The following is a 26,958-nucleotide window of genomic DNA, read 5'->3' on the forward strand; positions in this document are numbered from 1 at the left end:
CTGATTCAGTTAACACATATACATATTATTTTTACCATTTTCCCATTCCAAGAAAACACATACAGTATTTTGAATTGTCTTTGAATCTTAATTCTCAATTCTTTTAATCTTAACAGACACATAAAAAATCATGTTATCCTGAAATAATGAATAATTTTTGAAAAAATGCAAATTATGCAAAAGTATGAACCGGTTGAGAATGATCATAAAGTTAATTAATGTTAAACCACGCCAACTATAACCTCTCCAACCTTCTGGTGGGCCGAGGATATTTTTTCAATTTTACATTTTAATTGGCAGGTGTCCTAAACATATGTCTGGAGCTGGTCTCCTCTTGTTGCCTTGGAACGCCAGACTTTGTATGTTATAATACAATACAAGTAGCTCAGTGACCTGCGTTCCGGCTGTAGTGACTCATGTCAGTAAGAACTAAGTAGCGGAGCTTTACAGTATACCCTGCTGTGATCTGAGATGCACCTTTATTTGGAACTATATTTAGAAACACAAATTCAGACAAGAGAAGGATAATAACCCCTATTTTACTGTTTTGGCCCCTACATTTACCCACAAAGCTCTTAGATGGTATGTATCGCCAAGTCCTGTACGTGTCTGTGTTCCGGTCGTGTGTGCATCTTGTGATACAGGGCTGTGTGTAATTTTAAACTAGTGTGCTGTGTGTGACTGTGTTTTAATAAAGACCGAGGCTCTCTGGTCATAGCTGACTGCTTCGTGGTAAGGGAGGAGATACTAAACACTATGCTTTGTGCAGCCAAGTGCCTTCATTACCTTTATTGCTCATCAGCCTTGACCTGTTCCTCCTCGTCACGTGGCTCCGGTATCCGACTGCTTCTCAGGTGTCCTTCCTCTGACGGAGCCACACACACCGGGAGATCAGAATCGACACCCATTGCCCGCTGGCCACCCGGAGAGACTGGCAAAGATGGTGCTGCACCAGGCCATCCTGGCGTCCCGCGAAGGGAACCTCTCCACCCTGAAGGAGCTGTGCGCCGCTGGCCAGCTGACCCCCGACATCGCTGACCCCCTGGGTGCCTCCCCTGTGCACCATGCTGCCCGCTGCGGCCAGCTGGACTGCCTGCGGTTCCTAGTCAGAGAGGCGCATCTCCCCGGCAACACCAGAGCGGGCAACGGGGCCACCCCTGCCCATGATGCCGCGGCCACTGGGCACACTCAGGAGCTGCAGTGGCTGGTCAGCAATGGAGGCTGTAACTTGGAGGTGAGGCAGGCCTGACCCAGGGGTGGACAGGTGGTCTTTTTCCTTGAATGTGTGAAATAAATCTGTTACTGTTTTATCGAAGAACGTTACTTTTTACCTTTATTTTTGCAAGGATATCATTGAATCGTTATGCTCTTTCTCTTTACCCATTGTTACTGCTGCAGCTTTTTCTCAGTCATTTCTGGTATGAGGAGTTATAAGGAGATTTTCAGCTGCTGCACATCGCGTTTGTAAAGAACTGCACACTATAGATTGCAGTACATCAAAAGGGCACGTAGCACACTGTTTTAAGTAGTTCATCTCATCTCTGAGGGGTGTTAATGTGTATTTAACACTATTGCATGCAATGCTTGTACTGGGGCATCATTTCAGGGTCCCGAACAGTTTCAGAAAAACTAGAATTTGTGACAGTAATGGAGACTTCATTAACTCAAGGCACGCTTCAGATATCATTTACATTCCACCTGGGCAATTAGGCTGTTTTTTTAATCAGCTGCTTTTCTAATTAACTAATGAGTTAACACTTTATAAGGAAGAAAGGATCCTTTGGTCAGTATTTTTCCACAGGGAACATGATGCTCTAAAATGGATTACAATATGTCGAATACAAACAGTACTTGGGGGTCAGATCTTGACATAATTAATCACTTTGAAATTGTGTTACCTGTGTCAGAAGTTCACAAGTCCTGCTTAAGTCTCTTTGGCTTGTTTTTTCCTTGGATGTACACTATTAAAGATGATCATGTGTATTTTCGTAAAAAACTTATTATATGAAACTTGTCTCACTGGCTTCAATCCTGATGAGGCCAGTAGCCATAGAGCTGTGGTTTTCATCTTTTAAAATTATTGTCCATTGTTAAGATTCAGAAATTCTCAGGTATTTTTTTTTTTATTTACAGTAACGTCCCTGACCCTCTGTGGTTCCATCAGTACCATTTTGTATCAGTGATCCTTTGACTGCCTGAGCTAGTTAGGATGCCTTAAAAAGATTATCCTCCATTGTTAAATTATTGCAATTTAGAAAGAGCTGTGAGAATACCATCTGAGTCAAAAGTAAATCTCATGAGCAGCTTTTCCTTTCAGACAGCTGAAAAGGAGAATTCTCTGAGCGTACCTTTCTCTAGCTGAATAAAACTGTCGTAACAGCAGGCGTTTTGTGGAAAGAGGGATTGTGATTGCGATTCTTGTATGATGTGAATGAGTGTGAAAGAGAGCAATGCTGCAATTGTGTTAGCTGGAGCATAGCTGAGCTCTGTGCTGACGAAGGGCACACGGGACAGGTGGGTTTCCTGTGATTATTCAGGGCATCTTGTGTGTGCCTCAGGACTGGGACAGTGCAGGGGCCACCGCGCTACACCTGGCGGCACGGTTTGGCCGAGTGGAGCTGGTCCAGTGGCTGGTCTCGGCAGGAGGAAGGGCAGACGTGGAGACAAACTGTGGGGCACTGCCAGCCCACTATGCTGCTGCCAAGGGGGACCTGACCTGTCTGAAGCTGCTGCTCAGTCAGGCACCAGGGTAAGATCTTTACATATCACACACAAGCAACAGGAGGTGCTTTTCATACCAAACACCATAAAATATTACGAACCCTGAGAGCGTGTTCCCTGAAAACAGGATATCATTTGCATTTTATTGTGGTACACCTGAAGAAGGCTCCACAGCCGAAACGTTGTGTCTCTTTTCTTTTCCTTTCTGCATGGAATTAACCTTTACCTGTTCCATTTTATGCTATTTAAGGGTAACGCAGTGGGTTCGATTGCAGAACTGGGGTGCTACCTGGGTATAGTTGGTTTTTTCTCCCCATGTTCAGATGGGTTTCCTCCAGGTGCTCCAGCTTCCTCCCAAAGTCCAAAGATATACTGGTAGGTTGTTTGGCTTCTGGGAAAAACTGGCCCTGGTGTGAGTCTTTGTGTATCTGAGTGTGCCTTTGCTTTCCAAGATGGGCTTCAAATAACCCAGGAGCTCAAATATGTTGTATATGGGGCCCTTGAAAGTTTGTGGGTAAATCAGCAAAACCTTACCAGCCTCCACTGTAGACTTAACTCTTAAGCGATCGGTCAGTGACTTTAAGAATTTAAAGGGTCAATTGAATAATTACATTTTATTCATTATGGGACTGTGAAAGATAACGCTTAATTGCTGTAGACAGACAACAGTCTAGGACTATCAACCCCAGTATAGCCCATTTTGCGTCTGCCAGCAGCCCATTCCTGCTGCTATTGCAGATAAATTGAGAGATTGAACAGATCATAATCTGTTTCTCACTAGTAGGTGAGCTGAGATACAGGTGAGATTACTACTGTCAGATTTGTGTGGTGTTCTCTTAAAGTCTATACGATTTATTGATTCTTAGTCCTTGGATACCAATACTAAACCTAAAAACATCATTATCAGAATAAATAATGAATTTGTTTCACCCCTTTCCACTCATATTCAAAATACATTCTTTCACACTGAAAACATCAAACATAGCATCAAAGAAAATGAACCCTACCACTTATGTTGCATGTTATGTATTATGTGCTTGTTAATTTTTTATTTCTACTTTTATTAGTTTTGAAGAGATGGCAGATTAGTGTTGTATTCCTGTGTATTTATTATTTATGGATAGCCCAGGCTTGACCTTTTTGTAGTTCGTGTCTTGTGTTTTAATTAAGATTCCTTCTTGCTTCTTTCTTTCACTTAAGTGGGGAATTGTTTTAAAACCTTAATTCAGGCTCAGCTCAAAGAATTATGTGGCATGTATGCAGAGGTCAAAAGGGAACTTCTCTGCAGAGCTCTGCTGTGTTTACAGTAAAACCAACTGCAGAAACATTCGGTGAAAGGAAAACCAGTCTGTAAGTGCTGCAATTTATTAAAAATCAGTAAGCTCTCTGAAAATCTGTGGATTTTGAAGAGGGTAACATTGATTTCATTGGAGAGTGGCGAACCCATAGGACTGTTTTTAAACTGTAAAACTGATGCAAGTGATGTGTTTGAAGCTCAAACCTAAAACAAAGGATAATAGTGGTGCCACACTTGTATTTCTTAGATTGCCCCAATATACGCTGATGATAACCAGCATACGATATTACGGAAGTATGAACATCTTGTCACTAGATCTTTAGTTTTGTATCCTCGTTTGGGCAGCACTTGAACGCACTATTAAAGATCTCTTGTCTAAATGATTGTGCTTTCTAATGGTTCTTTTACATTGAACACCGTTTCAGTTCCACCCATCAATAAACACTTTTTCTGAACCCTGTCAACACCAGTGAGATGCATGCTGAAGCGCTGGATGGAAAAAAAAGGAAGATGTTGAGTCATTTTTTTTCCGATCCTTTCCAAACCCCTTCTGTGACCCTCACACAGAGGTCGAGAAAGGCCTCAGCTGAGTACCTGTTGACAATGGCTGTATTGTGGAGCATGTGGGAAGCACGCAGATCCATGGCGCCTTGGCATTCAGGGCAGAGAGTGGTGTGTGCTGGTCTATTATTAGCTCAGCTCTGACAGACAGCTTGTCACACAGATCAGGGCTCGATACTGAGGCTTAAATACCTGCAGATTGCTGGTAACAGAACTGTGCCAATCGTATGAGTTTCATTGGGAAACTCAACCTGCTATAAACAGGTGCCATCCAGATGCTTTCTATCATCTTTGGATGCAAATGAGCTCTTTTTTGTATTTGTATTCCTTAGAAATGATGTTAGGATGACCTGGTTATCATTTGCTGTGAGCTAAATCTCAAATGTGTATGGATTGCACAAGTATAAAGGCTACAGAGTAAGGCATGATATCTCCTTAGACTGAATTAAGATATCTTTTTCAACAGAGACCAAGGCAGGGTTTGTAGAAATAAACATTCCTAGTGGAAGAAATAACAATAGGCAAGGTCAGTTTGTGTTTTGCAGTGACTACTGTGTAGACTCCCACAACTTTCCGATGTTTACATTGTGGACCGGGATTCAGCAGAAAGAAAACACTATTTACAATGCAGTAGCCTTTATCCTAGATTAGGGAATTAGTTTTGAATGTGTGGTCCGGTTGGAGTCTGCCACCTACTGTTCAAACAACAAACCTAAGAGAAGCAAGCTATCAGATCTTCCTCATTCAAGTACTGTCTGGGCCCAGCTATACCAAGACGTTGAACTCTGATGAGGGATCAGGCATCAGGGTATTTAAGTAGCTGTCAAATTGTTTACATCCAGTTATTTGGCAATGTTTATCTCATAGACATACCCTTAAATACCCTTCGGATGAGACGTAAAACCGAGGTCCTGACTCTCTGTGGTCATTAAAAATCCCAGGGCGTTTCTCGAAAAGAGAAGGGGTGTAACCCCGGTGTCCTGGCCAAATTTCCCATTGGCCCTTACCAATCATGGCCTCCTAATAATCCCCATCTATGAATTGGCTTCATTACTCTGCTCTCCTCCCCACTGATAGCTGATGTGTGGTGAGCGTTCTGGCGCACTATGGCTGCTGTCGCATCATCCAGGTGGATGCTGCACACTGGTGGTGGTGGAGGGGAGTCCCCATTACCTGTAAAGCGCTTTGAGTGGAGTGTCCAGAAAAGCGCTATATAAGTGTAAGCAATTATTATTATTATTATTATTAAATCAAAACAGTCAACAGCTAAAACATAAGGATCAAGTGTCCTTTAAATACAGTGTATACTGTTTTTATCCATCACAAGAATAGAAATCACAAGATGGGATATCAGCCTTTGATTGTGACAGGCCCCAACCTAAGTTCTGTGCACATTAAGAACTCACAGTAACTAAGGAAGTGCAGTTAAAAAGTCTTATGATAATATCCACACAAATACATTCATTCTGCTATTAAATTAACCCAATAAACACTAATACCATGAGAGGAAATTACATGCCAAACATTACTAATTGACCCCCATGTGAAAATTTTACTTCTAAACTCTTCAACAATTATTGAATTAATTATGTGCCATCCAATGAGACTATTCACAGGCAATAGAACCCAGAGCCTTAAGTGGCAGGTTGATTGATAAAAACGTCCCCTTAAAGACTGGCCTTCCACAACAATATTGATAATTAAATTTAGTTTCTCTCTCAATAGTGTATCAGTCTTTTTTAAAGTGTCTAACCAGTCTTAAGATCAAGGTTCCACTCCGGAGCTATTCCATAAAAACATGTTACACTCTGTTAAAATAGGAAAACGTGAAACATGGAAGATGAAACACCATCAAATCTTATCACTTTCTTTAGTTTCTTACAAACGGCCTAAGTTTCTCTTTTACTTAGAGTGGCAAGCCGGCAATACATACAAAAATGTTTGAAGATAATATATGAATAAAGACTGAATGTTATCAGTGAAACGGAGGAGGATAATACCAGAGTAGCAACATGTGGGAGCTAAACAGACATCATCTATTATAGATGGGACACTGGATTGTGGTATCTGACAGATGTCAAGGGATAAAAGCACAGCAAATTTGTTACAGGCTTTTCAAAAGAATAATGCATTACACTGTGACTACTCACTTTCCCATCATTTTGAAGACCGCACCAATTGTGGTCACGAGCTGGCTGAATTCCAGCTCGGCAAACGTCCAGTTCTTCAGTCGTATCAGAATGAAGCTCCCCTCTGTGGAAGGGGGTTCAGTATACTGTACATGTCTGGCAAAAGTATTCTGACCCTCGTATAGGTTTCACATTTTGTTGCTTAAAAGAGCATAGTCATGACACTTTGAAGTAGCAATAAATATTTGCTACATAGAACAATCTATTCCACACATTCAAGACAAAAAAAATGCAAATAGATAAATGATTTGAAAGAAAGATGAAAAGAAGTCTTTGAAGTCTTCAGTTTGAGAATTCTGGCTTTGAAAAAAATATTAAGATTAAAAAAACATTTTGTAATTATGTGAAGGGACACTGTCGGAAGGGTCTGAATGCTTTTGCACTGTAGTTTAAAATGGGGACGTGGTGATGGAGTGAGTAGCACAGCTGCCTCTCAACTCCAGTTCTCTGGGTTGAAATCTTAATCTGTTTGTGCAAAGTTTGCATATTCTCCTTGTATTCACATGAGTTACATGTGACACACTGTCCAGGTTAATTGGCATCTTTAAATTGCTTCCCGCGTGTGTGTGTGTGCCCTGCGATGCACCGTTGTCCTGTAGCAAGGGCATTGTCCTGCTTTGTTCCCTGTGCCTGCTGGGTTAAGCTCTGGTTCAACACAACCTTCTAAGGATAAATTTGTTACTGAAAATTGCTGCATTAATTAATAGTATTAGTTTGTTTAACAATTGTTTAAAAGCTAATTCTTCCAAAAACATAAGTTCTAGAATGCAGAAAAATGGACTGCTGTGTGTTCATGACTTAATGCAGTCAATGTGAGGTGTGAATAGAAAAGTCTCTAGCACTGTAAATATGAGCTGTATATATGTCTTGTGAACTCGAATTTGTCTTCTCTCAGATATCTGCACATTCTGAGCCACACAGCTCCTCCTTTAGCTGTGAACTTACCTATGCCTAAAGGCCTGCCCCAGCATTGCTTGAGGTCTCAAGGGTTTTGAGGTTGTTTAGAGGGTTACTTCACTGGCTCAAGCCCAAGGACCAAGTGAGCTGTGTTACATGTACACCACAGTGCGAGGATTAGTGGCACATACTTGCATAGGATTTCAAAAGTGGGATTTATTTGGCTCTGGCTCTATTAATCAATCAGAGTGCTGCCTTGGAGACTAATGTTGACGGTGCTACAGGATTCTGGGTCTGAATCCAAGATCCGCCAGAGAAGGCTGGGATTTTTATTTAATGAAGATTCCACTGGAGTGTATTGGGTGTCAGGGTTCAGAGTTAGAGAGTGCAGGCAGAAGACTGGTTTACAGAAAGGAAAAGAAACAGGAAGGTTTCGCTCCTTCAGTAATGCCTTAAAGATGAAACGAGGATCCAAAAACACTTTTGTGGTGATAGCTAAGAAATATTAATATGGTGATATCCATTTTGTCCATCTTTATTACTATTAGTTGCTGTGACCATCTTTACCACTGTGCCAAAGTATATGAACATTATGGACATGTAACTTTAGGAGGTATAGTAATAAAGTCTATTATGTCATCATTGAAGTTATTATTATTATTAGTTCATTATCGAAGAGAAGGAGTTCAGTGCAAATGTTATTCACAGGGCTGTTTAGAGCTCCTGTAGCACCATGGCCGATGAATCAATTGTCCGATCTGCAGGTTGGACAACTGAGCCTGGCAACTTGGTCAGGCAGGTTGTCAGTCCCACCTGCCTGTAATTAAACAGCACTCAGCTGTTTTCCAGCTGGGTATTTATTCCTTCTCGACCGGGATTACAATGCTCAGTTTTAGCACTAGAGCCTGTGGCTCAGCTCGTTTCTCGTGCTGTGTTCTTACGTGTTTGGAATTCTTGCCTGGTTTAACTCCACACCTGTCCCCTTCACCATGCTTCCTGGATCTTCCTTTGCTTATAATCTAATTCCTGTCGTCGACCCAGATTGCTCGACTTTGTGAACCCTTTCCAGTGTTTGGACCTCTCACCTTCTCAGTCACCCCGCTTGGATTTCCCCTTTTGTGCTTCTGCCTGTATTCATCTCTGTGGCTTGCCTGCAGCTCTGCGATGTCTGCGCAGCTGCATGCTGCATGCTGCCTGCGCGTCTGCCTGCCCTGCCTGCTTGCCTGCCTGCGACTTGCTCCCACACCACTGCTGCCTGTCGCCGGCTTTCCTGGTTTGCACCTGTCTTCTCCTCCATAAGGTTCCTTCTTCGAATCTGGATCACTGCCCCCTGCAGGTTCAGTGGTCAATTACAGGATTATGATTTTTTATATAAACTGTAACATGGGATGATATTTTTTACTTTTACCAAGGATCAGTTCCAGTCGGGACCTGTTGATCCTGTCAGATTCTTGAGCTGCTGAAACAAACAGTGGTGACCCAGTACAGTTTTAACCTGACCAGATGTCGTTAAGACAGAACAAGGCATTCACAGGTTTTTGTTAAATGTCCGTGCACTGCTGTAATCACTTACCCTTGCTGTATATTTGCAGTTTTGTAATGGCCTTCTGAAGCTATTTTGGTTGAGAGATCAATAGAAAAGTTCAGTCCAAATGTGTAAAAAATGAGGGAAGAAAATCCAGGGTCATACAGCTACAAAATTAATACACCGACTTCACATTGAACATGACTTTTTAAGAGATTCCACATCTTTTACAAGATATGGATACCCCTTCCATTATTTCAGAGAATATGCTTCATGTAAGAAGCTATAATATTAGATAGTATACATAGTGAAAAGAAAGCCGGTGTTTTGTTTCCCAAAATTTTACAGCGGAATTGTGGCTGAAGCCTGGAAAATGTAAAAAACAGGAAAGGCCAGTGTCATACAGACTTATTCTTCATGACAAAATCAAAGCAGGATTTCCCAGCACTGAGAAGGGTCATGCCCATGAGAACCACTTCTTCTCCAACAGGTAAGGAACAGCAGTGCTGCACAGGTTTATACAGGTTTATAAGGATTGCAGAATGCCTTTGCATCTACCAGAAGATTAGAAGATTAGGACCTATAGCACTGTGAAAACACTCAGCTAATCTAGTGAGGCCTTTGCAGGCTGGTGGAGCAAAACAAGTCCCTGCTATTTATATAACATCCATGTTTACCCTGTCATTATTTGATGTGCACTTTTAAGCTTTATCTGGCATTTAGGAAGCTGATGGTTAATTCCTGTTTACATGCCATGACAAACAGTAGTGTAGTATTTCTCCGACAGGCCAGGTCAGTGTTTCTCTTAGTAATATACTGTATAGTTCCACCTAGTGGCAATGTTTATGATGCACAACCCTGTGACTCGCAGCCATTGTTAAACTAGACAATGTGTACCAAGTCAAGTAAAAAAAATGAAGCAGAGGCATCTAAGAAATCAAAGTGACCACAGATGAGAGGAGGCTTTCTCGACTGAAAATGAACAGAGCCTGATAATGTAAACCTGGAATAAAAAGAACCAATTGCCTAGTTATTTTTGTTCCTTTATTTTGCCAGAAAAGCCAATAGACAACAAAATCTCATTTACAGTGACAACATGAAGAGACATTTGTACAGCAGGGCATTACTGTAGCAGTTTAAGTACCTTTATTTTTACTTACGATCTCTGACCCTCTACCCACTAGTCTGGTGCCCAGAGCTGACCCACAACTCCACACTGCTGCCTATGTCCCATAATATTATAGACCTATAAGAAGCCATGGTTACTTGTATGTGTATACATGTCCTTGTGAGTTCTGCTAGTTGAAATCATTGATTATTTTTGTAATTATACTTTCAGTACATTGTACATTTTCTGCTCCAACACAGCAAAAAACATGATCTGCAATGGTGTTTAACTTTTACCAGAAGAAAATGCCAGCATAAAAGGTTTGAACAGTTTTCCAAGTATACAGTACATGTGCAGCGATCGCAAATATTCTTGGTATAGTTTGTTAGCAGAAGAATTGCACCTCCAGTTCCAGAAGAATGTTCTGTCTTGCTGGATTCCCCTGGATGGCAGGATTGCTGGGTGGATGGAGGCTCCAGCTGAGAAATGAGGTGATGAGAAGTACTTGAGTACTGGAGTACCTCTGGGTGGACACGGCAGGTCAGGGTGAAGAATCTGAGGAGTCCGACTGAACACTTAAGACGCTGCACATTTCACGAAGCTCCGATCTGCCTGACCATATCTCTCTCTCTCTCTCTCTCTGTCTCGGCCTTTCTGAAGATGTGTCAATCACCAGACGAGGAATGGCGCCACCCCTCTCTACTTGGCCTGCCAAGAGGGGCACCTGCACGTAGTGGAGTTCCTGGTAAAGGACTGTGGTGCCAGTGTCCACCTGAGGGCTCACGATGGCATGACGGTTCTGCACGCCGCGGCACACATGGGGCACCACGCCCTGGTCGTTTGGCTGGTGAGTACAGCCCGCAGCTCGCCTCCCATCATGCACGAGTACAGGACATCAGTGAAATGGAAAGGAAAAGACCTTTATTTGAACCACAGCAGAAGGGTATTTTTTTTTTTACTAAGGGGCAAGAGTCAGGAGGATCCGGTTTTTATACAGATTTCCAATTTTTCATATACTGATAGAAAACCTTAAGCAGTGGGCAAGGGTAAAAAAGAAATTTGGAAGGATGAAGTAAGTCCCATTTTCCCTGATGTTGAACTGGCGTTTATAATGGAATTGGTTCATTATTATGTGTAGGTGTGAAATGGCACCTTTAAAATGAATGGTTTTAGTTTTGCAAAAACAATGGTGCATTTAAAATTTGGTATTTTCAGAAAAGAGTATTGTATAGTAACAGAGTGTTACTGCACAGCTGTGCAAAAGTCTTTTATATTTTGCTTTGTTCTACTCTTTTCACTCAGTTTTATTGCTATTGTAATATTTATACCAAAGCACAAATCAATTTGTTGAATTTTATTCTGAAAGTTTAGTCTTCTAGCTAAAGTTATGCTGATAAATCTGCATCTTACATAACAAAAAGCAGTCCTTTAACTTTGGATATATAGACACTAGTAAACTATGTATTGTATGTATGATGGGACACTTGATAAGGAGTCAATTAAATTTCACTGTCAATTGTAATAGATTACCTAAAACAACACTTTATATTAATCCCACATATATAGTTTACCTGAGTTTTTTTCAAACCAATGCTCAATGAACTAAAGAGTGCTGAATGGGAAGCATGATTTCTTTTCACCCAGACTAAGCTAGGTGACACTAGGTGTTAATACCAAATCTTTTAAAATAACAGAAACCCCCATGGAGACTTTGTGTAAATTGCTCTCATGTGTATACAGTATGTGTTCATGCCTTTCCTTATGTACCTGTACTTGAATATTATTACGCACCACTGTTATGGTTTTTCAGCATGGTGAAATTGAGATTTTTCCTATGCTTTTTAATGTTTTCTTTACTCATTATTTAATTAATCATATTTAAGAAAAAAAAACAACTACTAAGCCATCTTCTTCTTGATTATGGGTGTCAGGACCCTGGACGTTTTTGACTGGTGCTGTTTGTCCACTACAGGCTTCCTTCACAGACATGAGCCTCTCTGCTCAGGACAACGAGGGGGCCACTGCACTGCACTTTGCAGCCAGTGGGGGGCACCACCGCATCCTGGAACGGCTGTTGCGCATGGGAGCAGACGTCATTAAGGACTACTGGGGTGGGACCCCTCTACATGATGCAGCTGAGAATGGGGAGCTGGAGGTGAGGGCTACTTTTCATTTGGGCAGGTTTGCAAACTCTGTTAATACAGTAGAGATGCACAGCTGTCACAACACATGACAAATATGCATACTTAGCACACTGGCTTGTGGCAGCCATGTCTTTTAATGTAACATCTTGTTTTAAGCAGTCTAGAGGAAACCTGTCCTAACCAGTATATCAAATTTCATCCCATGCAACCTAGCACATCCAGAGAAAACATTTTGTTATAATCTGACAATTAACAAAACCCTTTGTTTTAATCTGAAGCATGTTACAAACATCTCAATATATCTTTCTCCACCTGTCTAATGTTGTTAGACCTGCTCTACCTTTCTGTTGTCAAAAAATGATAATTGACTTTATTTCATGAAGATAAGACTACTGCAATACCTTAAACACCTGGCTTCCTTCCAAAGTTTTAAATATATCTCAACTTGTCCAGAATTCAGTCGTTTGAGTGATAGCTATAAGTACTATTCAGTACATCACTCCAATTCTCTGTAGATGACACTTACTCACAGTAAAATATAGAGCATCCTTTAAATTCACCTGCTCTGAATGGCCCAGCTCATAATTATTTTGATCATGTGCTGGTGTAACATTCAATCTGACACAACTGAACAACCTCTACAGGAAATATAGGGTTCCAGCAGCTTTGCTGTTTGGTTTCTTGTTAAAGATCCTGTGACTAAACCACCTGGCCAGGTGGTCCAGGTGTGGGCACAGAAGTCATAAACATATAGGCCAGACAAATAACAGTGCAAATAGTGTCTGTTTGCTAAAAGTGCTCTGATGTAAGAAATGGAAAAAATACATTAAACAAAAATAATAAATCATAATTATTAATAATAATAATAATAAACAGTGCTTTCTCCAGACTCTAACGAGTAGTTTCCAAACAACAGGTCTGCAATCAATCCTGCTCTATAATGACAGAGCCGAGGATACTCCACAAAGACTTAGACAAAATTATCCAACTACACCAAGAGTCCCACATTAATCACCCTAAGATCCACCTCATCAGCCCTCTTGATGGACAGATAAATCTCCTTTAAACCAGGGGTGAGTCAGGGTTTGTAACTCGGACCCAGAATGGCGAGGCAAATAATTGGTGGTGCTTACAATAAATTCACAAAACGTATTTACAAATGTAAAGATATAGGCATTAACATGATTATTTCTTTGATGTGAAATGACAAAGATAACAGGTCAGTAGATAATGAATATGAAAGCCTTACGAGAGACCACAGTCATGCAGCTAGAGTGCGCGACATCGCTCTGTCACAGACCTGTTGAAAGTGGAGTGATTCATTCTTCCCCCAGTGCTGTCGAATCCTGCTGATGAACCAGGTGAATCCTGCAACGCAGGACAGAGACGGGTACACTGCAGCTGACCTGGCAGAGTACAACGGGCACTATAACTGTGCCAACTACCTGAGGGTCGTGGAGGAATGTGTGAGTGAAGTGATTTGTTTTCTTTTTTCACCTCCAAGTCTGAATTGCTGAAAGGGGGCTTTCATCGCACATGTAGCTTCCCACCTTAAAACTAAGTATGAGGAAAACGAATCAATTTGTTTACTCTTTGTCCAGAGATGATGTCTTTTTTCATTATAAAATGAGCTATGATTGCCGCCTTTCAAGATTTGGTGTCTGAGCACAGCAGCCCAGTTCAAATGGGATTTTAGACATGTCCAATTCTTACTCCTCCCTAACATCTGTCTCATTGGGTTGCATGAATTTTAAAAAAATGGATGGCAGTATAGTTCATGATAGTTCTAAAAATTAACTCATGCTTCAGTAGCAGGAGTGTAATTTCCAGCAGGAAGTAGTAGATGTTAACAGAGTGTTAAGTATTTTGTGCTTCACAGTCAGTCTGATTGTGGTTGCACTCTTCCTCTGGAACCTCGCATACTTCGCTATTTTAAGCTATAATCTGGGTGTTCCAGAAACAAAATTTTCTGTTGACATTGGAATTTTGTGTTAGAGTACAGAATTCCAAAAAAACAGAAACTGGAATCACAAGCTCGTGATTTATTTGTGTGGCTTCTAAAAAAGATTCTGGAGCCTCCGGGGATTTTGGCTAAGCTCTTTGTTTTCAATTCTCAAGGAAAATGGAATGGTAAGATATATATATTTATTTTTAGTCTGCGTGAATATTTCAGTACTAATGCCATGTTAGTGTTCTGCTTACTGTTCTCTTTCTCCATTCTCTCTGAAGAAGATCCTGATCAATCTTAATGTGGGTCACAAAAAAGGAATGCTGTGCAGCTTGATGCATCTTTTTTTCAGTTTCAGTTGGCTAACCAAAGATTGCTCGTATGGTCCACGCAATGACAGACAAAAGGGTGTACAAACCAATGTTATGCCATGAACCAAGAACCTAAAGAACCTGAGAGAGTATGGTATATTTTCTTTCAGCGCTTAGTTACAAATGTCTTTTCTTGACAGATGTATCACACACATCCTGGAGTCTAGAGCTCTAAACAGATGGCTCAGACACCATGAATATGTGGGGGGCCTAATTTTGTTTAAGGATGCATAGGCCTGCCTCAGTAAGGTGCTTTAATATATCACTTGATATCAAGTTCATTCGAGAGCTGCCAATTATTCATTAGCCTGGTTCATACATATGCAGGAAAGATGATCACGACATTCCTGTGTGTCTCCCCCTCCAAAACATGCCTGTCAGGCTATCCTCTAGTACTCCTCTTATACTGTACATGCCCACAGGACCAACTCCAGAGCAAAAGCTATGGCTCTATGAACCAAGGATGCTTTCATTAACTATAAAACCAGCCAGCCCTTCACCAATTATCCACCACTACAGTACTTGGGGTGTTCTGGTCACATCTGACTGATTCCACTGCACATTGTTGCCGAAACAGGGCTTCAGACTGTCAACTTTACTGGTTGAGGCTTTCCTGTGATTTAATTTTTTTTTATTTTTGGTGGAATGGTTAATTTGCATCACAAGTAACTACCTGTAAAGCCAAATAACCGCACGCAGGTCAAATGCTAGACGTGTCTATTTTCCAAAAGGATGTCTTCAGCATCTTATGAAAACTGGCACATGTGACATGTGAGAAGAGAGTTCACGGGATAGTACGCTATGCTCTTCGAGAAGTTATGTGAAAAAAAATGAAAAACAAATCCATTGCGGTACATAGCCCGAAGCAGTCACATGTGAGATGTTTTTTTTCTATTGTTTCATTAAGATTCCCTATCAACTAGAATCACTCAGCACATGTTTTGTGCTGTATCTGCATTCGTGCCACTGCTTGCAGTAACAAAAGATCTATAAATAAGTAACAACATCGCCGTTGTTAATATCTTAATGCACCGAGGCTAATGGAAATGAAGCTAGCCTGGGCCAGTGAACTGCATTAGAAAGGTTCCCTGAACAAAGGGCCTAATTGCTGGTTTTGGAGGGTGGTGGAGTCAGGTGCAACAGCTTACCTCCCCAGTGCTGGATAAGAGACTATCAGTTACTCTTCTCTGGCAGCATGCATACGGATGGAAGGGATGGAGCTGGTTATGAGATCCTCAGGCTTTAGTTTCAGAGGCTGCCAGGCACCATTTTCTCTATGTTTTCATCATGCGCCACTTTGAAAGTGTCCAACGATAACAGGGGAGGGAGAGAAATGTATTTTTTAAATAAAACCTTAAACTTGCTCAGTTACTGTTAGCATGTAGTTTCCAGATCATCAAGTTCTTTAATTAATGAATCATTATAAGCTGTGCTCGCTGTTCACTAGACTTACTAGTCCTTGCATCGTGAAGGGCTTTTTAATGTTTTAAAAAGTAGAGCTTTTCCTGCATTGTGTTCTCTAAAACGGAACATGAAGTTTCCCTCAGGTAACTTACTGATTAACATTGGGCTGCATACTTCTGCTATTGAAAGCCTTCCAGCCAATGTGACAAGTATCCTGCTCAAACTGACGTAATTACAATGTTTCAAGTGGTGTGTTTTTAGTGATACCTTCTCGTGAAAACATGCATTAACTCCACTTACCTGTACTGTTGCTTATTTTGACTCATGTTGTTTGTCTAGCTATTCTCCCATGCAAGCTCTGCTTCTCCCCATCGAAAAAAATTTCCTCACTGAGCCCTTAATGGATTATTTGGGATCCATGCCAAGGAACTGCATTGTAAACACCTCACCCTTGGCAGTTTCCCAAATGGGACACTCTGATTCAGAGCAACCTATTGTGTGAACAATTGTCTTGACGGCCCTGAGCTGTTCTGGAAAAGCAGAACAGCTGCAAATATTCAAAAGTCAAATTTGAAGAAAAATGGTATGAGCAATGTTTTATTTCTGTCACGTCAGCATAGATGTGACTTACTGATGTTAGAACTGAAGAAGATTTAAGAAGAAATGTCTCATACTGGCTAGTTCCTTATACAGTTCAAGTCTTTATTCCAGAGTCTTCATTTTTCTATCGCAATATATAAAAACGCTGTATGCAAAACAGCAAATCTGGAACTTTAGTGGTATACCACTTATAAACAACCACTAGGGGGAGTGGGAGGCCAGCTCTAAAGTACAGTATGAAACGTCCTTACCCTTTTCTGTCACAGTTCTTCCGCACATAATAGTGGCTTGGCATTCTTCACTTAGAGGGAGTTCAAAACCCACACGAGCTGTAAAGTCAACTGCTTTAAAAGACATTTTAAAATCAACAGATCATAAATTACATGCTTTGGACTAAAAGTAAAATTAAAATGTCTCAGAAACCCCACTTACCACACAGGTAAGGGAAGCCAATGCACACCGAGATATAACTGGAATAAATGAAATTCTGGGCTGTGGATCAGACTAGCTTAAAAAATAAGAGTCTTAGGATCTGGCTAATATTAACAGAGAAGATAAAAGAATTCTGTTCTCAGGGAACAAGACAAAGAGCTAAAGTAAACTTGTGGCTAGCGAATCATCCACTCATCCATTTTCTAACTGTTTTATCCAGTACAGGGTCACAGGGGAACCAGAGCAGCAAGCCCAGCAACCAAGGAATGGCTGCAAGGCAGGATACAACCTGGAGGGTCTGCCGCAGGTCACACACAGACAGAGAGGCACACACACTCACACCAGGACCGGTGTTCCCAGAAGCCAGTGAACCTACCAGTATATCTTTGAATTCTGGAAGGAAACTGGAACACCCAGAGGAAACCCACGCAAGCACAAGGAGAACATACAGTTCAAACTCTAAGCAGATAACACCACAGGTCTGGAACGGAGGGCCAGGCCCCAGCACCGCGAGGCGGCCATGATAAAACACTAGTCCACCGTGCCAGCTGATATTGAATCATCTTAGCTGAAATTATAAAGTGTGGCTAGAGAGAAGATTAGAACACTATTAAATGAAGCCAACAGCAGCAGCTTTTGGTTAAATTATTTTTCAATGATTGTCACTCTAAGAGACCCATGCAGGTTGATGGCTTCCTTGGAGTGCAGTCTATCATGAGCATCAATTAGCACACAGGGATTCCGATGTCAGCCCGACAGAAATCGGGTCATGTCAGGCATGACCTTGATCCTCTAGGAGTCTTCCACAGCTGCCCATTGCCACCAATGGCCAATGAGATGGGATCCTTCAGGAACATTTTATCTTCTTGTTTAGGGAGCTGACCTTCTTGTTTCTGCCTTGCTGTCTCCAAGCTTTTTAAATAATGTCTCTGCCACTAAACATTCTTCCCCGAGGAGACACCCACTTAACAGGGGTTCCAGGACCACTTTTTGATTCTTCTTTCACTTTGTTTCTGTTTTTCTATTTGCAATTGCACCTGTAAATGAAGTAAATTGAGCATAATTTGTAGGTGATGTCTAGATCACAGGATTCGATTGGCTCCACAGAGAAATGTTTTTACTGGTTTAGTCACTCAGGAGCCAACAAACAATGTCTGTTGTCCTTAAACATATGGTAAATCTGCATTGCATTTTTAAAGCAGTCCCTTACACATTACATCTCACCAGATCTGTTCCACAGCATTAGCTGAGAGCTGCACACTTTGACTGGATTGAATTTAGATCCCTGTGTGGCTCATTGTGAACCTATCAGTTATGATCAATGTTCTCCACAGTGAAAATACAGCTGGAGAGCAAGTGGTAACTCCACACAGAAGTGATTGGCTCTAATCACAATATGAGTCTGTGCCATTTGGCTTTGACCTACTTATTGCCGGTGAACCTGAACTGTGATGGCAGTTCTGACATTTGATAGATACCTTGTAAGCAAGACGTAAAGCCACTGTGTATCACGTCCAACTGGGAAAACTTGATCAATGACCTGGAAACAAGTGTCACCAAGGCGTAAATCAGTTTAAGGTGACTGTTAGCATCTCTGCCTTTGTTGCGATCACTATGGCTGAATGGATGGATCCATTACCAAGTTATTCTGCCAGTGTGCGCATCAGGATTATAGATGGACAAGACTAAATCTCTGTTACACTACCCTGTTGTTTCATACCCTGCAGGAGCATGGAAAAGCAGCCAAGCGTGCAGGATACAATGTCCCTTATTTGCTTATCTCAAGCCCCCCACCTCCTTCACTTGAACAAACACATTTTGGTCTCCACCCCTGCATCAGTGACATCACTGGCTATCCAATCCTCTTCTTCAATTATGAATGTCATTCTGAGAAGTTCTCGATCTGAGTTTATTGTTTATTATCTGCTGATCCTTGGGCTTTTGGCCACTGGCTGGAAAGACAAGACCAGTGTCAAGTAGTAGGTAGTTTGAGCTTCAGCTGGCATGCTGTCTTCTGAAGGGGAGGCTTAAACCAGGTGACTAAGACAGGTATCGAACAGATGTGGAAGGGGCTATAAAAGTTGTAAGTATGTATATTTTACAAAATATTGTCCAATAGAAAACTACTTTGTTGTGGTCCAGTCAAATGTGTTTTATGAGCGTTTATAATAGTGGAATAGTGACTTTTTATTACATGTGTCTTAGGTCTGTTCTGGATGGGCTTTTTACAAGAAAGTGAAATCGTTATGTTTATTTTTACATGGCCTGTTAGATATTTGTCGACTATGTGTTTTATGAATTGAAAAATGTATAAGTCATACGGATAAAAAACGTGTACAACAAACAAAGTTAAAGAGGTCTGCTTTTAGTATGTGGAATTGTGTCTGAGTAGTCGTTGACTATGGTTACACAGAATAAAAATGAAAACTACACAAAAATACGTCCTTAGAGTTTAGAGTGCCAATAGTTCACAGCTGGTTATGTTCATAGTTGGATACCATTTGAGATTTTTAGCCTGAGTTCTAAGAGAAGGTTTTGAATGAAAAGTTTCAGTTTGCAGGTTTTTACTGTAGATTTCTTAATTAGTATTTTACAATTTGCAAAGTTATAAGTAGTAATGTCGTTCCGTGTTAAAGACATGCCCAAAGTTACACAGATGCTTTGACACAATTATGAACAATATTATAACTTTGGCTTCTTCTATTGAATGTACTGTAAATGAGGAAGTGACATGGCTCTCAGTGAGGACAGGGTCCACATCCTGGATGATCTTACCATTTAAGCAGCATTATGTCGTTCAGTTAGCATTGCTGATTTACAGCTTAAGGGTCCTGAATTTGATTCTGTCTTTGAGTGCTTTTTCATGCAGAGTTTTCTCTGTTCTCACTTTATTATTATGAGGTTTTGGTGGATGCGTTGGTTACCTCAGAGACATGTGAGCTAGATTTGATTAGTTTCTCTGTCCTGTTTTTGGGGGAAGAGAGCATGACCACTTCTTGCATTATGACTAAAATGGAATCAAATGAGCATTATGGGCCGTGGTAGTGGTAGTCTTGTGCCTGCCCAAACTCCTACTCACAATTTGAACCTCTAGGATAATCTGCAGACATACCACTTTGACAATTTATATTGCTTTCTCACTTTTCTCACCATAAACTGGAATTGTGCCTGATCTGCAGCTCAGGGATTTTAGGGACTACTGTTCCTTGTTACCTCCTTAAGTTGTAGTTCACTGGTGTGAAATGTGGGATATTCACATTGGGTTCAAGGGTGTTGAAGGACTGGAGTTTTCACAAGAGATGTGATTAATGTTTGCTGTGCTACCCTTAGCTTTGTGCAAGGTTCAGAATCAAGAAGTAGTGGAACTGAAGCCAATTTCTGACAATAGTAGGTTTACTGAATGCTTTTGACAAATTTGAAGTAAAGATGACTTGTATGTTTTCATTGCTTTTCCTGTTCAGTAACTGACCAGGTAATGGCTTGAATGTGATGCTGTAATACCTTAGGCTGGACTGCAATACATTCTACTTGTAACATCTTGCAATCTGTGAACCATCTACAAGTTCTGCCAAATGCACCAAATAGACTTCTGCTTATCTGTTATTGTTTTTATAGCAGATCGAGATCCAGCTTATACCAATATTAAGATATAAAGAGTTGGATTTGGTGTAGATGTTTTCGGCATTAAATATCTGCTTTTTCTACACAACCTCAGAGGAGGATGAGCCTTTTTTTCTGCAAATTGCTGATCAGAAGAGCAAAGGTTTAACGTCTTTCATTTTCTTATTGATTTATTGTTCTATGCTTTAAGGGGTCATAATATAGCAATTTAGGACAGTGCTATGCTGGATAGCGCCTCTTCGAGTAAAGATGAGAGTTTAATGCTCAAAGTTTGAAGACCTGTTTAAAGTTATATCTACAACTAATATATTTTACTTAACTTTGCTTAAGGTCTTTACGGAGCAATACCTTTCATGCTTAGACTGGTTTGTATTCAAAGCAAAGGATTTCATCATTGCATATATTGATTTATATCTCCTCCACTGCTGAAATTCTGTGAACTATGCATGGGATTATTTTCTTAAAACTCACCCAGTACAGACTCGATAGGTGACTTTATCTGTCATTGCTAGTGTGTATCTACTTGGCATAGCATGAGCAGCACCAGGGCTGTCATTCAGTCCTCAAAGACAAAAAGATTCCACAAATCACTGCTGCACTGGGGGACGTCATCTGAACCCCCCTATCCAATTACTACCTTTTATCTGATGTTGAACCATCTTTTATTCTCAGCTATATAAAGGAAACACAGTGGGACTCAAGAACAAAATAGCAACTGAATCGTTTTTCACATTGGCTCTATTCTGGTTTCGAAGCTCACATGTTTCATTAATTGCTTTTAGTTCAGGAAGGCATTCAGAGCCCATTTGAAACAAAACAAATGTGAATGTCTTCTTAGAGATGGTGAAACATCCTTCTATCCTTCTGCTCCACCTAAGCTTCAGGTTTAATGGGCAGCACAGTTGTCATTTGTACTACTGCATCACACATCAAGGGTCCTGGGTTTGATTCTGAGGAGTTTGGGTATTCTTGCTGTGTTTTCACAGGGTGCTTTATTTCCTCCCGCCACCCAAAAATAGGCCAATGAGGTTTCGGGACTTGAAAACTATTCCCTGGAGGGAATCTGGTTACAATTCTTACAAGTACTTTTTGTTTTTGTGTGTTAGCAAATTCTTGATCTAATATGCATATATAGCTCTCTTCTTAACCCATGTGCATAAGCTACAGAGATACTTTTGCAATACAGATAACAGGTGGTATCTAGAAAACCACTGTTAACTCCCTCTGATGCACGCCTGTGGCATGTGTCAGGATGCTGTTGTCAAGATGGCGTAGAACAAGGATTAATTCGCCAGGGCTTGCACAGCATTCCAGAACAAAACAGCACCTGTGTGAGTTTCAATGCATCACCTCAGTATTCCTAATTTTTATGTGCCTCTCCACATTGTCAGGTTAGTGGCAATGTAAAATCCCTTATGAGATCAGCAGCCTTTCCACATAATTCCTGTTTTATTCTGTGTAACCAATTAATTTTTTATATAAAAAACATACATGTCTAGCTATATACCCCAGTTTTATTGAAAAGTGCAGACTTAATTAGCATTTTTGATCCACCCAGAAGGTGCATCACACATTAGAAGGTATTTTCTAACAAATACATTTTAGGTTACTTGATCTATACCCTTTTTTGCTGGCTGGGCCCAATTAACACGATATAGTTTTGGTGCTCTCTTCTCCAGCCCTCTACAGCAGACAGCTCCTTGCCTGCCATCAGCACTAACGAGGCAGAGAAGAGAGGAAAACCAGCAGTATCCTGGCAGCCCAGCAGTGCAGACTACTACCGGCGCCTGAACGACCGGCGCAGAGATTCCTGCAGCAGCACAGGAATGGAGAATGGGAAGGTAGCTGTAATGCCATTGCTGAGGAATTCAGCTGGTACACAGTTGTCGATGCCTAAAGCTTTGAGAAAGATCTTAGGAAAATTCTAACTAAAGGCCTTCATTGGCTTTCTCCTTAACTGCTATATATTCTTAGCTAATTCCTACAGTTTTTAAAAAAATAGGAAGGGGACAATTATATTGAATTTTACAGTCCCCGTTTTTGGAGCTCTTATAAAACTGACTGTATGTGTTACTGTTTCTAAAGCTTGTTTTCCCATTGATTAATGCTTCTTTATGGGCTTGGCTCAAATACGAACATTCCCAAATTACTCTCAGGTTTAAAATCTGGGCATTTGTTTAGAGATTTGTCAATGTAATGTGTTTTGATAACCTGCTTTCCACCACCATGGTGTTCTCATTGCAGGGGCTTGCCTGATGCCTGTCTACAACACTTAAATCAAACTTACCACAGTGACTTTTCTGTATTCATTATTCTGTATATAATTTCCTACTTAGGATCTTAACATTAGACCTCCCAGGAACAGGCCTCGAGTTTTTGGTTTCTTCCCATTGTTTCTATGAAATAAGCAAAATGTGCAGCATGCTCACTTCATCTCTGGATAGGTTTTTGAAAGTGGTCCAGTCTATGGTTCTTCCTTTACAAATGCAGCCTCGCCGTTTCTCACCCACAGCACTGCCCTCCCCCTCCCCCAGCTCCTCCATTACCGCCAGCCCAGACCTCAGAAACCAACACAGCTGGAGCTCAGAGGCAGACTGCAGGCAGTGCACAGCAGGCCCCTTCTGGTGAGATCCATGGCTCTCAGCCTAGCCACACTGAGTGCACTGCTACACCAGGGTGCTTCTTGGTTCTTGGTTTCATACTAATGAACTCTTAATTCAGGAACTGAACTCTTTCATTATTTCTTTAAACTGACCAATTTCACAGTGTTGCCCTGTCTTAAGATGCTGATAATTTAACGAGGTTCATAAAGGCTGTCAGATTGCACCCTCTGGGGTGTTACCACGTGTCTCACTGCTGTTGACTGGAATATTTCTTTTTCGTTTTAGGTGACTGCTTATGTAATTCTCTAAAACAACTCTCTTATATTAAAAGTAAAATTCTCTTATACTGAAGGACTGCAGGACAATAACAGGCTGGTTGTTACTGTTATTACAGGAGTAAAGTCTTTCAACATGACAAAGCCCAGCATGAAGAACTGTGACCTGTTTGCTGAAATGAAGTCTATTAAGACGTTGAAACAGGCTGGGATAACTGCAGTGCTTACTGGACAAATGGTAGGCCCTATTGTCTTCTTAAATTTGATCTTTTTCATTTTGTCTAAACTGCATCTTGTAGAACAAGGCTCATGTGTATCTGTAGCTTCCTGCAAGTTCTCCTTTTTAATAGTTCATCTACCGCACGTAAGAGAGTAAACCGTGTTGTGCAGAATAGATGAACAGGTGAGCAGGTACAGTAAGTAAGCATGTCAGCAGTTAGATAATCAATGCCACCCTGCTGTTCACAGAAATCTGAAACCAAGAAGAATGGGATGGTGGCATTGCCCACAGAGGAGGTGTCTCTGGCTGACATTGACTCACTGGTGCCCACCCATGACGAGAAGGGGAGGTCCATTGCGGAATGGAAACGCCAGGTGATGGTTCGCAAACTGCAGGCACGGTGGCAGGATGAGGAGGATCAGAGGAGGAAGGTACTGCTCTTAGGATGACATTTGTCCACTCTGTCTAAAAGAGCCTTCCATCAGTGTATGTAGCTCCTCTCTTCATTGAAAGCAGATGATAATAGAGGACTAGTTTGTAGTGGTGGCTATTTTATTTGCAAAAATGTTATGTGTGGTTTAATAGCTAGTTTGCTTTTGCTCCTAGCACTTCTTCAAACTGCTTCTTATTAGGGTCACGGTGAATTAGCTGGATATATAGCATGTACTAGACAATCACTACTCTGTATGAAAGGACAGCTTTTATTTTCAGCCCTAAATGTACTTGAATACATATAAATATAAATAGTTTTTTGGTATTACTTTTCTTGTTAAACTTTTACGATAATAGTTATTTGGATGTATTTTGACAAAACAAGTCAGGTACTTGGATACTGATACAAAGACATAATAAGATCTCTTTTCTGGGCTAAGAATATTGGATTATTTTAATCCTTCTGTACCTAACATACCTTTCAGATTGAGAATAATTCTGGTCAGAGTTCTTTAATGGTATATACTACAACATTTTGTTTTTGTTTTTAACAGGAAAATGGAAGCAAATACATTCAGATGGATGGCTGGAGGTACTCTCAAGCTCACAATGCAATACTAGGCCCATTTGGTGAACTGCTGACGGAAGACGATCTCATATATCTGGAGAAGCAGATTGAGAATTTACAGATGAAGAAAAAGTGTCAAGCCTACGAGTCTGAGTTGGGACGCTTAGCTGAAGAGCTCAGAACCATTCTGCCAGCCCCCATCGTCAACATCACAGTCAACACACAGTTCATGCATCAGAATGCAGGGAATGAAGGCCAAGTGCCTCTACCAGTGTGGTGCAACCGAATATCAGGCATTGTAAAGAGCATGTCTCTCCTCCTAACAAACGTCAACGAGAAGGAACGGGGTGATTCTGTGGCCACTTCCAAGATGCCCAACACTGATCTTGCGACTGTCTTCTCCCAGAAGCCAGAAAGACATAATTCAACCAGAGGAATGAGAGACAAGGTTGAGAAGGAGATTCAGCAGTTTGGAGTGTCAGTCCGCAACCTGAGGTCAAACTTTGAGAGGCAAAGCCCAACTAAGGAGAATCCAAGCCCTTACTTTGAAGACAATGATGGAGACTCTGTGGAGAGCAGGCAGGGTTGCCTCTTGAGTGAACGGACAGCTTTGGAAGAGGGGGTCCCTGTCTCTGCCTATAGTGACCAACCTGCAGATCAAATCAGTGATTCAGGCATTGGTTCAGAGGAATTAACTGTTGGGGCAAACGTTTCTCCAGTCCAGGAATCAACAAGCCTGCGTAAAGAACGTATCGTGGTCTTATTCTTGGGTCACTGGAAAAAGTCGGCCTACACTATGTCTTTGAAAATTAGGGACCTTCAGAGAAAACAGAGTCTGGCAGAGCAGGGAGCAACGGAGCCAACTGATCTGAAAAGCACAGGTGAAGCACCAAAGGAATCTCCTTCCAAGAAGTCAATGGAGTATGGCAACCTGGGCCATTTCTTCAAGCAGAGAAGCGCCATTAGCAAAATGATCGGCAACTGGAGGAATATCATCTCTCGTGTCCCTTCACGTCAGATAAGGCGTTTGCATCGCCAGCAAGTAACATACTCCCCTGAGCAGTTCCTGCCTCGGGTGAATGGGGCACCCATTGATTACAACAGCCTGACCCTTGACCTCTTCATGCTGGGCTACTTCCACATCCTTGAACAGGATCTGCCCGCTGACGAGAGGAAAATGAGGCACCTGCTCTGCTTTGAGGTCTTCGACCATTTGGGGAAATTTACGTGGGAGACTGTTCGGGAATTCCACAAGGCTGTCATCAAGGACATTGAGGCTGGCAACAGGGAGTGGAAGGATGGCTTTGAAGACATTAAGGCTGAATTCTTCGGGAACTCTCAAAGCCAGCCTGCAGCCATGTCTGACTCTGGGAAGCAGCCCATGGCAGCAGTGAGACCCGTGCCCAAAGTCATTGTTCAGACTGCCACCCCAGATGAAGAAGAGGACCTGGTGAGGAAGGGTGGCACAGATATATCCAGCTTCAGCAACGATGATATTTGCAAATACATTGACCGTAGCTTTGCTTTCTGGAAAGAGAAAGAGGCTGAGATTTTTGATTTTGAAGAATAGTTGCCTGGAGACTGTGATTTTTTTTTATATTTTTATATATATTACCTATCAGTTTGAAGGTCTGTATGTGCCTTTTCTGCCTTTTGAGCCTTGCTGTGGAGGACTGTGTAAAAAGTAAGACAAAGAGTTTGAAAACATGTTCCTTATTACTGTGTGTGGCTTTGCATTATCTTTTCAGAGAACATTTGAGGGCAGTGGATGCACTGATACGCTTTTCTAATAAAACAGTTTCAACAGTATTTATCTAATATCACTTTCTGTTTCCCTTCTGGGATCATAGGTCAGTTTAATATATATTATGTTGAATGTACCTGATGTATAAAAACCATATCAGATTTATTTCGAAAACAATTTCAGTACAAATTCCTGTTAGTACTTTACCAATACTAAATATGACTCATTAAAATAAATTGTAAGACCATTGGGAAAGGTTAGGAAAACAATTTTAATGCATGGAGAAAATACTGTAAAG

The 26,958-nt window shown here is 41.2% G+C and overlaps 1 protein-coding gene across 1 annotated transcript; it reads left to right on the top strand.

The window, feature by feature from the left end:
- The first annotated feature begins 940 nt into the window (after positions 1-940).
- On the top strand, positions 941-26,486 carry espnla (espin like a). Its single transcript, XM_088914567.1, has 10 exons — positions 941-1,234; positions 2,559-2,749; positions 10,959-11,145; positions 12,271-12,453; positions 13,777-13,908; positions 22,498-22,659; positions 23,331-23,442; positions 23,816-23,934; positions 24,165-24,347; positions 24,903-26,486. Exons 1-10 carry the CDS (start codon positions 941-943, stop codon positions 26,484-26,486), a joined length of 3,147 nt encoding a protein of 1,048 aa, XP_088770693.1.
- The last annotated feature ends 472 nt before the right edge of the window (positions 26,487-26,958 follow it).

This window comes from Atractosteus spatula, chromosome 4 (assembly GCF_055471065.1).
Source record: "Atractosteus spatula isolate fAtrSpa1 chromosome 4, fAtrSpa1.hap1, whole genome shotgun sequence".
In the NCBI taxonomy this organism is placed as follows: domain Eukaryota; kingdom Metazoa; phylum Chordata; class Actinopteri; order Semionotiformes; family Lepisosteidae; genus Atractosteus; species Atractosteus spatula.

Excerpts from the sequence above, each read along its gene's own strand:
- espnla (XM_088914567.1), top strand. The coding sequence starts at position 941 with ATGGTGCTGCACCAGGCCATCCTGGCGTCCCGCGAAGGGAACCTCTCC. Across the intron at positions 12,454-13,776 it reads CTGAGAATGGGGAGCTGGAG|TGCTGTCGAATCCTGCTGAT; the intron begins GTGAGGGCTACT and ends TTCTTCCCCCAG. Across the intron at positions 23,935-24,164 it reads CAGTGCTTACTGGACAAATG|AAATCTGAAACCAAGAAGAA; the intron begins GTAGGCCCTATT and ends TGCTGTTCACAG.